The following is a 13,327-nucleotide window of genomic DNA, read 5'->3' on the forward strand; positions in this document are numbered from 1 at the left end:
ATGACATCCAGAGGTCTACAGCAGACCTCTATGGTTGTCATTGCCAGATTTCTATGAGTGCGGCCCAATGGTCATTGCTCATAGCAAGTGAGCATTTCTGCTACACATGGGCGATCTTATCATCGCCTGTGTGTAGCAGAGTTGATCAAAGTATTGCAGCTTCTAGTCTCCCATGGAGACTATTGAAACATGCAAAAAGTAAAAAAAAATGTTTTTAAAAATAATTGAAAAATAAGCTGTGCTGCATTTGGCTGCTGTGGGCAGAGATTTTCTTAACCCAGCTTTCAAAGAGTGTGGTGATGTCCATAGCATCCAATAATATCATATCTTTCATTGTACTTCAGCAGTAAAAGAAATTTAAGCTGCACTGTGATTGGTTGTTATGGGCAATAAAGACAGATTTTCATTTAGACAGGGTTCATCAGAATGTGGAGGTATGTATACCACGGTTCCTTTCAATATTTAGTGGTTGTGGATTAATCTTTTGTTTCTAACAACGTGGTCAAAATGGCTACAAGGAGGTGTCGTAATTCACCCAACAACTTTAGCTATATTTGCGGTAGTTTTGTAGTGAAGTAACACCGAAGGATTACGAACTGTATTATGCGCACTTTGTGGTAAAAATAGATGATCAAGACAAGTCGTGGGCTCCACATGAAGTTCTTTTTGTGTAGAAGAACTACAACAGTGGGAAGGAAGAAAGATTTCATTTTGGCATTCCTATGATCTGGAGGGAGCCACAAAATCATAGTGATGATTGCTGCTTTTATACGTGCAACGTGGAGGAATTCAAGCTTAAAACTAAGAAGGAAATTATATATCTTCACCTCCTGTCAGGGATTCACCCTGTGTCTTACAGTCCAGGAATACCTGTCCCTTCACTTCTGAAGAAACCTGAAGATACGCCTAATTCAGAAGATTCAGAACATGAAGAGCAGAATTCTGAAGAAGACATTCACGCTAGTCCCAAGGAGCTACAGCTCAAATTAAATGATTTAGTCAGGGACTTTGACCTTCCTGAACATTCAGCAGAACTTTTAGGGGCTAGGCTAAAGGAAAAGGACCTGCCAGCTCCTGGTACCTGATTTTCATTGTACAGAAGCAGAAAAAGGAATTCCTTTCATACTTTTCTTCTGATGGTGCTCTACTGTATTGCAGTGGTGTTCCTGGGCTGATGGAAATATATAACATTGAAAACAATGTGAGCAAGTGGAGACTTTTTTCATCTGAAAAAAGGCTGAAGACGTGGTACTGCACATTGGCAGCAAGTATGCTTCAGCACCTGTAGGATATTCTGTGAACTTGAATGAAAGCTATGAGAGTTTAGACTTTATTCACAATAAATGTAACTATGAGAATCAAGGATGGTCAATATGTGATGATATGACAGTTCTCTCCTTGCTCCTTGGGCAGCAAAGAGGATGCACAAAGTACCCATGCTTTTTGCAAGAATGGGACAGTCAGGATAGGACTCATCAATGGAACCAAAAAGTTTGGCAAATAAGAGCATCTTTGCAACCTGGAATCAAGAGCAGAGCTGTGGAAAGGTTTGTTGATCCCACTAAAGTTCTCCTGCCCCCACTCCACATTAAGCTTGAACTGATGAAGCAATACAAAGGTGACATCAACCCCACAAATATCACCCCACTTGTCACTGCCACATGCCAAGTAGGAAAATCCGAGCAAAGCACCAGAATTGGTGAATCTAATAGATGCTCCTTTTCTGGGATGGATGTGGGCTGCTATTTTTAGGCTTGGGGGCCAATATACATAGAGAATACCAGCTCTCTGCTTTATGTTGGCTGGTTGTAAAGAACTGGGGGAACAGCGTTTTTAATTATTTATTCATTTACTTAATTAAAAAAAAAATGGTGTGCAAACCCCTCTACTCTTGATAATCAGCCATGATAAAGCGGACATCTGAGGGTTGCTTTCCTCAGCTGTCAGTTCTGCCATACTGGTTATCAAAACTAGATCAGACCATAAGTCATTTTTATATTTATTGTGAAGGCGCTGACTGATGAATAATCCCATCAGCAGCACCTGATCTTGCTGTTATCAGCGATAACATGCGTAAGCTGATGAGAGTAGTATTCACATCAGCTGCCGGCTGACGCTGTCATCCGACAGAGTGGGAACTGCAGCTCTCTGACCAGCGGTAATAATCTTATGTCCTATCAGAGTCGCCAGTGTTTCTCTCGATGTCATGCACACGGCAGCGAGGGAAACACCCGATATTTAGGTGCCGAACCTGAACAGTAAGGAAGTCCATGTTCATGAACAGTACATGAACTTTACTGTTCGGGTTCGCCCATCTCCAATTCCAACTAGATTTATGTGGTCACACTCCATGCAAGTGCCTTGAACTAGGCCACAAACGTCTAGTTGCAAAGTAATCAGAAGTATGCAAATTGCATATTTGTGGTCACATGACCACCCGCTCCCTGAGCCAGCACCAGAGAATCCTCAAAGCTCGCAGTGTGCACGTTTTGAGAATTCTTTGGTGCCTGCACTGCTAGTGCGTGACCGCAAGTATGTGATTTGCATACATGCAGTTATATGCCAACTCGATGGGCGTGGACTCACTCAATGCAAATGTATTGAGCGAGGCTAGATACATCTAGTTAAAAAGTGGTCGGAAGTATGGAGTGACTGCAGGCTTGAGCCCCAAGGCTGGACAACCCCTTTAAGTTAGATGATTAACTGAGATGAAATTCCTTTCTAATAGCTCAGAAAAATGGGAGAATAAAATGCATCAAACATGCATTTTAAATGCAGATCCCTTCCCGACATGTGACGGAATAGTACGTCACATGTCGGGACCCCCGCTTTGATGTGCGCTCCGGCGGTGAGCGCACATCAAAGTCGCGACATGTCAGCTGTTTTTTACAGCTGACATGTGCGCGCAATAGCGGCGGGTGAAATCGCGATCACCCGCCGCTATTAACTAGTTAAATGCCGCTGTCAAACGCAGACAGCGGCATTTAACTACCGCATCCGGCCGTGCGGCCGGATATGAGCGCATCGCCGACCCCCGTCACATGATCGGGGGTCGGCGATGCTCCTCCATTGTAACCATAGAGGTCCTTGAGACCTCTATGGTTACTGATCGCCGGTGGCTGTGAGTGCCACCCTGTGGTCGGCGCTCACAGCACACCTGCAATTCTCCTACATAACAGCGATCTGATGATCGCTGTTATGTAGCAGAGCCGATCGGGCTGTGCCTGCTTCTAGCCTCCCATGGAGGCTATAGAAGCATGGCAAAAGTAAAAAAAAAAAGTTTTTAAAAATGTGAAAAAAATAAAAAAAAATATAAAAGTTTAAATCACCCCCCTTTCGCCCCAATCAAAATAAATCAATTAAAAAAAAACCCAACCTACACATATTTGGTATCGCCGCGTTCAGAATCGCCCGATCTATCAATAAAAAAAAAGCATTAACCTGATCGCTAAATGGCGTAATGAGAAAAAAATTCGAAACGCCAGATTTACGTTTTTTTGGTCGCCACGACATTGCATTAAAATGCAATAACGGGCGATCAAAAGAACGTATCTACCCCAAAATGCTATCATTAAAAACGCCAGCTCGGCACGCAAAAAATAAGCCCTCACCTGACCCCAGATCACGAAAAATGGAGACGCTACGAGTATCGGAAAATGGCGCAATTTTGTTTTGTTTTGTTTTTTGCAAAGTTTGGAATTTTTTTTCACCACTTAGGTGAAAAATAACCTAGTCATGTTAGGTGTCTATGAACTCGTAGTGACCTGGAGAATCATAATGGCAGGTCAGTTTTAGCATTTAGTGAACCTAGCAAAATAGGCAAGCAAACAACAAGTGTGGGATTGCACTTTTTTTGCAATTTCACTGCACTTGGAATTTTTTTCCCGTTTTCTAGTACACGACATGCTAAAACCAATGATGTCGTTCAAAAGTACAACTCGTCCCGCAAAAAATAAGCCCTCACATGGCCAAATTGACGGAAAAATAAAAAAGTTATGGCTCTGGGAAGGAGGGGAGCGAAAAACGAAAACGGAAAAACGGAAAAAGCTCCGGGGGTGAAGGGATTAACACATTAGAATCTTACACTTAGTGTCTCATACACCCCATACAGCTGTCAGCCAAAAGATATCACTCCTGACTATTCATACATATGATCGCTTGGCTCAGCTGAGAGTTCATGTGTTCTCTTTGAAAAGTCGCTGTCAAACAGCACTGGTCATAACTTATTGTAGGGACTAAAATTATTGAGATTAATAATTGAAAATGCCTGATCTTTATCTTCCCCAAACTCACATTAGATGGTTGGTCTGTTCTCATAAAGTCGGTGGATTTGGGTATGATATGGTCAACTCATTTCCACTTCTCTTCTTTAAAAGTTAATGCACAATGGTTATCTATTTCCATGTGTCCAGTGAGCTGAAGAGAATAGGTGCTGCATTGACAAAGAGAAGCAAAAACATGGAAATAGAAGCCAAAGGGATGTTGACTAGTTAATGATGCTTCACAATGTGTCAGTGAAGGACTATTATGTCTTGGTATCTTACTTCACCATAATTTGTTATCCTAATGGCAATACTAAAATATTTTTTTTTTCCATATGTTGCTTTATTATGACACTGTAGGTATTTCCAATGGCCTTTGTTTTAGATATATAAAATGCATTATGTTATTAAATACCTGTAGATGATTCCCTTATTGTGGAGGAAGAAGAGTCCAATGGCAATCTCAGCAGCATAGAACCTACAAATAGACACAACATATCGTAAGGAATGACTAGTATCTAATGGGATCTTAAGAACTGGGAACAAATCCATGCACTAGAATCATTTAAAATCCACAGAATATGTCTTATATTTGGGGGTCGAACAAGGTGAAACGGCCACTTAAAAATAGCAGCATGAATAGAGAGGTGGCTTGACAAATGCCCAACCCTATATTGCCCAAAAAGGTGAACCAGGAGATTGTAGCTATCTTTGTAGTTGCTCTCTGTTCTCATGAGCAAAACCCCATTTTTTGAACTTTTTTGACATTTCCTGATAGGACATTTAAAAATTGTCTTCCTATACCAGACATCCCACTTAACCTTCAATCACTTACATGGCATGGGGTTCCTTGAACTTGCCAACCTGTTGTATGTGGTACATAAGGTCACCACCATTCACATACTCCATAACGAAATAAAGACGATCCTAGAATAACAGAATATCCTGAATATGTTACTGTACATTTAGACATTTATAAACAGAAAAGAGGTACACAGCCCATGTATGTCATTTTTCATCTGATCAACCCTTTAATTAATGCTTTTGGGACAAATCAGTTAAAGATATTATCCGGCAGAAAACATTTATTATTCATCTGCAGGAAATGTTATTCATGATCAACAGGAATTCAAGCATTGGGAATTCCATGATCTATGAGATCCCGTGACCAACATGATTAGAGTGGTTGTGCTCCCACAGAATGGATAAAGAGGTGGTCCTGAATGCTCATTATGGGTTACTACACACAGAAGGTATGAGAGTTTTTTCTTCTGATCATCTATGGTTAGATGATAAATGTTGGAGTAGTCCCTTTAAATGATGGTTTCAATTAAGCTCTCAGGACATTTTTAAAGCATTAATAAGATTTTCAATATTTCTGATGTACTCCATGGGGCGGAGTTTGTATATTTCAGTGAGTAAGGGTTAGCCAATCACAGTAACTATTACTCAACAGGTCAAATGACAGACCAATCAATAATTAGGCGGATGCTCTGTCTCTCCGCCATATTTTACACTGCATCATTTTGTTTTGTCTCATTCTTGATATCCATGCAATAAAAATATAACATATAGCAAATCAGAAAAACATCGTACCACGGTCTGAAATGTTGAATGAAGCTGTGTGAGAAAGTGAGGTCTTTCATTCAATGCTAAAACGCGTTTCTCAACCATAGTGCACTCCACGTCATCATCCTGAATAATTACATCCTTCTTAAGAATTTTAATTGCGTACAGTTCATCTGATCCACGCCTCTCAGCCAGCATAACCTGAAATACAGGGGGGGGGGGAATCACAAAATAAAAATTCTAACAGTAAAGCCTAATATTTCTTTATCTCCCAGGTCAGCAGGGCCTAGGAGCTACAGTAGGTTCCAGCATTTACTACTGCAGGTTTTGACTTTTAGGGGTCTCACAACATGATTTTTGATGCAACTGTGTTATAGAAAACTGGTTTGGAGTTGTTCACCAGGCAGACATGTGTAATGGCAGCAAACAATATCTGGTAATAAAGTTGAATATAGCATCTTAACAATCCAAAGGCTACCTAACAGAAAAGTCCTCACTAATGGAGTCATTAATAATCCGATGTAGGAGGTTTGCGAAAAAGGCAAAGCACCGCAAAAAATGGCAAAGGCTTAAAAGATACGCTTAATCCATGCTTTTTTTTTATTTCTCCAATACATATAAAATTAAACAGTGGAGCAACTTCGACACATACCTTGATTAAAAAGTTCATACTGTTTTGTTCCTGCAGCCACTAAGCAGAATTACATGTCTCTATCATTACGGACTACAAATACAGGGAAATATGATACTGCTGTCACTCACTTTTATTCATCTACCACCTACTTAAACTAGGATTGAGTCTAAACTCTGGGAACTCCAGAGGTTCTTGTGAGAATGGAACAGTGATCTGCATGGAAAACCACCACTTTATTCATTGCTATGGATCTAGGAAAGTGGAAGTGCGAATGACCATAGACAGTGAATACTGTGGTGAAGATACACACACACTACAGATCCATTTACACAAAGGACTATAAGACCCACGTTCTTCAGATCACTAAGAGTCCTGAGGTGATTGTACAGTAATCATCTATATTGTCGATATATGATAACTGTTGTTTATAGAACAACCCCTTCAAGAATGAATTATAACAGTGAACTTGAACTATCTAGAAAATGTATTTGTGATGGTGTGATATGTTATGTGGGTATCATTTTGTGTATATTTATATTTTACTGATTTTCATAGTGTTATCTTGTTGCCCTGTATCATTCCGTGTATTCCCCATATTGTCTAGAGTCTTGTGAAGAGCGGAACAAAAATGGTTACCTCAATGAACCAAAAAGAATTTGTGATCAATATTGACCTATCCATTCAAGGACATTTTAGCTATAGTATGAAATCCTATTTCATGTTTGTGAAACTGCCACATAGGCGAAACTGTACTGTTTTGTTTGTTGTGAAACTATCACATAGCCAAAACTGTTTTTTTGTCTTCTCTTTTCTCTCTTTGTTTAAACAAGCAAAACTTGTATAACCACTGAAACTACCTGTCCAACTATATAAAGAGGGAATAGCACCTTGAAGGCAGGCGTGCTTCAAAGGCTTCCCAGTGATATACTATACGAGACGTGCCTTGTGTATTATTTCTGGTGATTCCCCACTTCCAAAGGCTGCTCCGACTGAGTGTGGTCCCGACATTTCCTGGCGCCTGAACAGGGACCCGAGGTCTGTGTACTCCTTCAAGAACACCGGCAGGATACGAACGAAAAGAGAATCTGGGATAATGGACGGCAGATGAATAAAAACCTGGCCAGGTAAGAGACACTGTTAGATCTCTTATATCTGCCCTGCACTGTCCGTAAGATTTTCTGTGTCGTGTCCTTTAGCGGGTAGTTCTAGTAGAGGAGGATACCTATAGCTCGGGTTCTTGAACTACTTAGGAATTGACCACCTCACGGAGTACGGCATTGAATGAGAGTGAATGTGAATAGAAGGTGTGTGGAAGTTGGGAATAGCCCTATAAGCCGCCCAGGGTGTTGAAACAGAAGAAGTGACTGTCCCACTGGGCAACGTGGTTGCGTCCTTTCGGGGAGACCTCCGCGCCTATGTTCAATCTCTGATCCTGTCTTTGACGAAAACCTGGTGACGGATAAGTGTATGATAGTATGAGCCCAGGACAGATAAATTAGCCTGGGACAAGATACGTTGTATTTTGATCCTCTGTCTGGTTGCATTTGTGTTGTTTGCTATAGGTGTAGGAATCAGGATTTTCTTACATCAACACGGTACGCAGAAGCCGTTAAACATCCTAGCTCCTTAGGAAGAAGGTAACGAGGTATTCTCATACCCAAACACCACCTAGGGCAAGAAAGCTCAGGATAAGAAAATGGGGAATAAGCAAACAAAGTCGGAACCAGAAGAATTAGATATCTATACTATCATAAAGGAGAGAAGTGGTGAAGATGCCACTAAGGGGCTGAGAAAGATTTTTAGTAAGTTTGGAGTTACTAAGGCAGAAGCTTTTAGTAGGAAAAAATGGGAAGGAATTCAGGAAAAAAAAAAAGGCATAATCAGAGACAAGAAATGGATAGATCAGATCCAAGCGTTGATTGATGTCTCTAGGGTAGCAGAAATGCTGTGGTCTGCCCTATTGGAACAAGCATGTGGGCATGACAGCATGTGCATACAGAAACGGTCGGTCTTGAATAAATCAAGCAAACGACTACAAATGTTAGCTAAACTGATCTGTGTGTATGAGGAATCCCTGTGCAATGCAGATTCCCCAAATTTCCACTGCCAGTGTTGTGTGACTAATGTGCAGAGAGTGTGTGCCTTACAGACACAACTGGCAGAGAATGAACAGTATAATGTAGACAGAGAAAAGCAGATTGCTAGTCTTGAATCACAACTGCTGAAAATGAAAAATCATTGTGTTGATATGGAAGCCCAGCTGATTCAGTCTGGGGCTGAGGTCAGAGCTGTGAAGGAAATGGCAGCAGCCAGTGATGCCATTGTTAATCAGTGCAGTGTGGAGCTGGATACTAGTTCCCAACTGATTACTAGTCTGAAAAATATCATCAATGATTTTTCAAATGTGGGCCTTCTCTTTGTCTCTGAACACAAGGTCAGATCCCCGACCAATTGTGCCCTGTGCAGGGCAAAAAGGGGGGAGTGATGGAAAAGGTGATATATCAAATATTTTATCAAATTTTGATCCAATAATAAAAAGTAATGACAGATATGTGCTGTCTAAATTACAAAGAAAGTTCAAACGTGACATTGTTAAGAGTGCATCCTTAGTAATGGAAGAGTTTAAAAGTTCCAGACAGAGGGAGGTATGTTCTGTCCGGGCCCATAAATCAGGCTTGGCATGTGTTACATGTTATGCCTGTGCTGGCTCCGGCCATATTGCCAGGTACTGCAAATGGCCGGGTACGATGAAGGAGAGGAAATATTATTCTGTGAAATGTTTTAAATGTGGTCACTTTGGACATATTGCAAGGAACTGTTACTGCACAAGTAATTGTGAGGGGCCTAGCAATATTGTCAGGGAGCACAGGCATTTTCACAGACATAATGGCATTTTCTCTCAGTCTGTCCCAAGCCACGGGCAAACTCCTCAAAATGGCCAATTACAACCAGGGAGGATAGTGAGGTCTTGATGTAAACTCAGATTATAGAGTTTCTATCTGGTCTCTGGTCTTTCATTGTTTGTTTTGTTTTAGCTCCTTTTATTCTTCTTCTATTTGCTAAGTTTGCTCTTTTGTTATTGAAATGAATTGTTAGACCAGTGTGGTTTAGACAGGAGGCAGAAGGGCCTTATCTGAGGTGCAATGTGATTGCAATGATAATAGGATTTGTTAGTTGTTGTTTTTTTTTTTTGTTTTTTTTGTTTTTGCTGTTTTCTATCAGACCCCCTGTGGTTTTTAACTCCAGGTTTCCATAGAATTTATAATGATAAGAGTAACACAGATCACAGGATAATAGAGTCACATCCATGGATGCTCTGATTTGTTGCTTGAACTAAGATAGGTAGGGAGGTGTGTGTTCACCTAAGCTTTGAAGTTCAGCTGTAAAACTGACTTTGTTTGTTTGTTTGTTTTCCTGTGCATCTTAGATTAGATAAAGGGTGTTGTTACGTGAGCTAAGATAGGCGAGTAAGCATGGACAGATAACGGATGTACACGATGGAGTGTCATGTTATACAGTGTGCTGACCTTGAAGTTTGGACGGACAACATGGTTTCGTTCACCTGATGCAGGATACAACTAGAGTCAGTGTACCTTAGCTAAAAGTTTAGTTTTCCTAGGGTGTTAAGTAGCCGCAATTTCACTGTTATTAGATAAAGCTTCTGAGATTGTTCTTGATCACCCACTTCTAGTTCAGACCACTCATGATGTACATGGCATTCTTAACCAGGTCCAACCTAAACATATTTCAATGGCCAGACACCTCCGTCTCCAATGTTCCCTACTACTGCCGCCCAACATTTCCTTTGCCAGGGTTCAGACTCTTAATCTCGCGTCTTTGCTCCCTTTAGAGTCTGAGGGGGGTACCATACCTGAGGAAACTGCACTCTCCAACTCCTTTGACCCATCAGAGTCAATGCATGATTGTGTAGAAATAATGGAACAAGAGACTCAGGGCTTACGTAATGTACGTGACAAGCCACTCTGTAATGCTACATTTGAACTTTTCATAGATAGCAGTAGATATGCAGATATGAATGGACAATTTCATACAGGTTATGCGGTAGTAACTCAGCATGAAGTGCTGAAAGCAGAACCTCTCCCTGCTAATCAGTCTGCACAAGAAGCAGAACTTACGGCATTAGTTGAAGCTCTAAAAATAGCCAAAGATCAGACAGCAAACATATACACTGATTCTAGATATGCACATGGCATTATTTTCGATTTTGGCGTAATATGGAGAGCCAGAGGTTATATGACTGCTTCAGGCCAACCTGTTAAACATGCCTCCCTCATTAGACAGATTCTGGAGGCAGCACAAGAAACTAAAGAAATAGCGGTGATAAAGGTAGCTGCACATGTGAGACTCGACACCGAGGAAGCCAGGGGTAACGATAAAGCCGACAAAGCAGCAAAACAGGCAGCACGTAAACCCTTACATCATGCCCACACACTAGATAGCTCTGAAGATGATGAGGAGAGATTGAAGGAAGCTCAGAAACAGGTAGACGACGAAGAACGAGGGCAGTGGCAGAAAAAAGGGGCAGAAGATCAGCAAGGATTATGGAAAAAAAGGAACTTTGTTGTGTTTACCCAGAGCCTGGTACCCCGCAGTGGCGAGTGACCTCCACCTACCTACGCATGTATCGGCAAACGGTATGACGCTCAAGGTAAAAGAAAGGTGGTTGGCTCCAGGCTTTGGTAATTTCGCTCGGAACATGTGTGCTGCATGCGCTATATGCCTGGCACACAATCCAGGTCAGACCATTAAAACCCCAACCAAGCATCATGTAAGACCACTGTATCCCTTTCAAAGACTCCAGATCGACTACATCCAGCTTCCTAGGTACAATGGATACGAATATGTGCTTGTGTGTGTGGACATGTTCTCAGGGTGGCCAGAGGCTTATCCAGTTCGTAAAGCCTCAGCAAAAACTACTGCCATTAAAATAGCACATGAACTGATACCCCGTTACGGCATGCCTGAGGTGATCGAGTCAGATAGGGGTACCCATTTTACTGGAGAAATATTCCAGAATGTTATGAAAATGTTGGGAGTAGAAAACCAGTTTCACACTCCGTATCACCCACAGAGTTCAGGTAAAGTGGAAAGATTAAATGGAACAATAAAATTAAAAATCCAGAAGGCCATGGCAGAAACAGGAAAGCCTTGGACCGAGTGTCTACCACTTGCCCTGTATTCCATCCGAAACGCCCCAAGGGGGAAGGCTAAGCTGTCACCACATGAGATTCTTTTTGGTAGAGCAGCAAATTTGGGTTGTTATTTTCCACAACAACTGATGTTGAATACTGAGACTTTAACTGCTTATGTACAAGAATTACAAAAACGTTTAACTAAAGTGCATTCGCAAGTTTTTGCTTCCCTTCCAGATCCAGAAAATCTCGAAGGAGGCCACAAGTTGGAACCTGGTGATCAAATCTACGTGAAAAGACACACCAGAAAGACTCTGGAACCGAGATTTGACGGACCTTTCCAAGTCCTGTTAACAACTCCAACAGCAGTCAAGCTTGAAGGAAAGGCATCATGGATACATGCAAGCCATTGCAAAAAAGCAGTATAAGACTCATGATATTGATGTTAATAATGTTAACCTCAACGGAGGCATGGGAAAGATTGAATTCTCTAGCCCCTTTGAACAATAGATTCGTACATACATAATAGAAAATGGGAACATTCCGAGTTGTTCCCCCAAGGTGATGCAAACAGTTGTACAAGTAAGCCGGGGAACCTGGTTTGTAATGAATCCGATGAGTATGTCAACGGAATGCATGTATGTGGGAATCCCGCAGCCGGGTACTGTAGCCCCTTGGGACAAAAACCCTCTTGGTGTATGCTTCAGAATGTATCTAGTTTTGTGGATTTGGCTCACAGATTGGTATTGCAGCACTCAGCTTTGTGGGATCTGCCTGAGGGTACATTTTGGATATGCGGAGAAGGAGCATATAAATGGCTTCCCGTAGGTATAAAAGGTACTTGTACATTAGGACGCCTAACCCCTGCTACTTTCATAATTTCGAACAAACAAGTGAATATGCAAGCCGTGCCCAAGCACACACTGTATAAAAGAGCTGCAGATAACTCACCACGTCCCTCGGGGAGGCCACATATAGTACAAATGGGAATTCCCAACAAAATTGCTAGTACCATTTTTGTTTATCCTATGTTAACACAGATGTGGGATAAATTAGTTAGAGCCACGGATTATCTAGATGACCAGATTTGGGATATATTGGACATATTAAATACTAGTATAGCTGTACAAAATCAGCTTATAATAGTCACTAACCAACATACCCTGGTATTGGATTACCTAACTGCCTCACAAGGGGGTATGTGTCAAATCATCGGACCCACCTGCTGTCATTATATAGACCCAAATAGTACTATGAGTATGAGATTTAAATTAGAAGACGTACAACGACTCAGGGATCAGTATGACAAAGACAATGACCAAAATAAGGATAGCTGGTGGTCAGATACCTTTTCTTTTCTTAACCCGGCCAATTGGTTCAGGGGGATTGGTGGGTGGGTTACCGGGATTATGCAAAGCCTAATACATACAGTTATAGTTATTGTAATTATATATGTATTATTTAAGGTTGTACTCAAGGGTATCTCGGTATGCACAAATAAATTTTGTGTAATGGATGCGAGAATATAAAGTTTTTTTTGCAATATCACAAAAAGAATGACTAAAATAATCGTCTATATGACAAGGTTTTGAATGGAATATGTCAAAGGGGGGATTGTGAAGAGCGGAACAAAAATGGTTACCTCAATGAACCAAAAAGGATTTGTGATCAATATTGACCTATCCATTCAAGGACATTTTAGCTATAGT

The 13,327-nt window shown here is 41.2% G+C and overlaps 1 protein-coding gene across 1 annotated transcript in view; it reads right to left on the bottom strand.

The window, feature by feature from the left end:
- The window catches only part of PRKCG (protein kinase C gamma), a 708,823-nt gene that overhangs the window by 67,487 nt on the left and 628,009 nt on the right, over positions 1 to 13,327 (bottom strand). The window contains exons 11-13 of the mRNA XM_077259484.1: positions 5,859 to 6,032; positions 5,098 to 5,189; positions 4,678 to 4,740 (exon numbers count right to left, since the gene is read on the bottom strand). Of these exons, the coding sequence (XP_077115599.1) occupies positions 4,678 to 4,740; positions 5,098 to 5,189; positions 5,859 to 6,032 (329 nt within the window). The remainder of the gene's footprint in view (positions 1 to 4,677; positions 4,741 to 5,097; positions 5,190 to 5,858; positions 6,033 to 13,327) is intronic.

This window comes from Ranitomeya variabilis, chromosome 4, assembly GCF_051348905.1.
Source record: "Ranitomeya variabilis isolate aRanVar5 chromosome 4, aRanVar5.hap1, whole genome shotgun sequence".
Lineage (NCBI taxonomy): Eukaryota > Metazoa > Chordata > Amphibia > Anura > Dendrobatidae > Ranitomeya > Ranitomeya variabilis.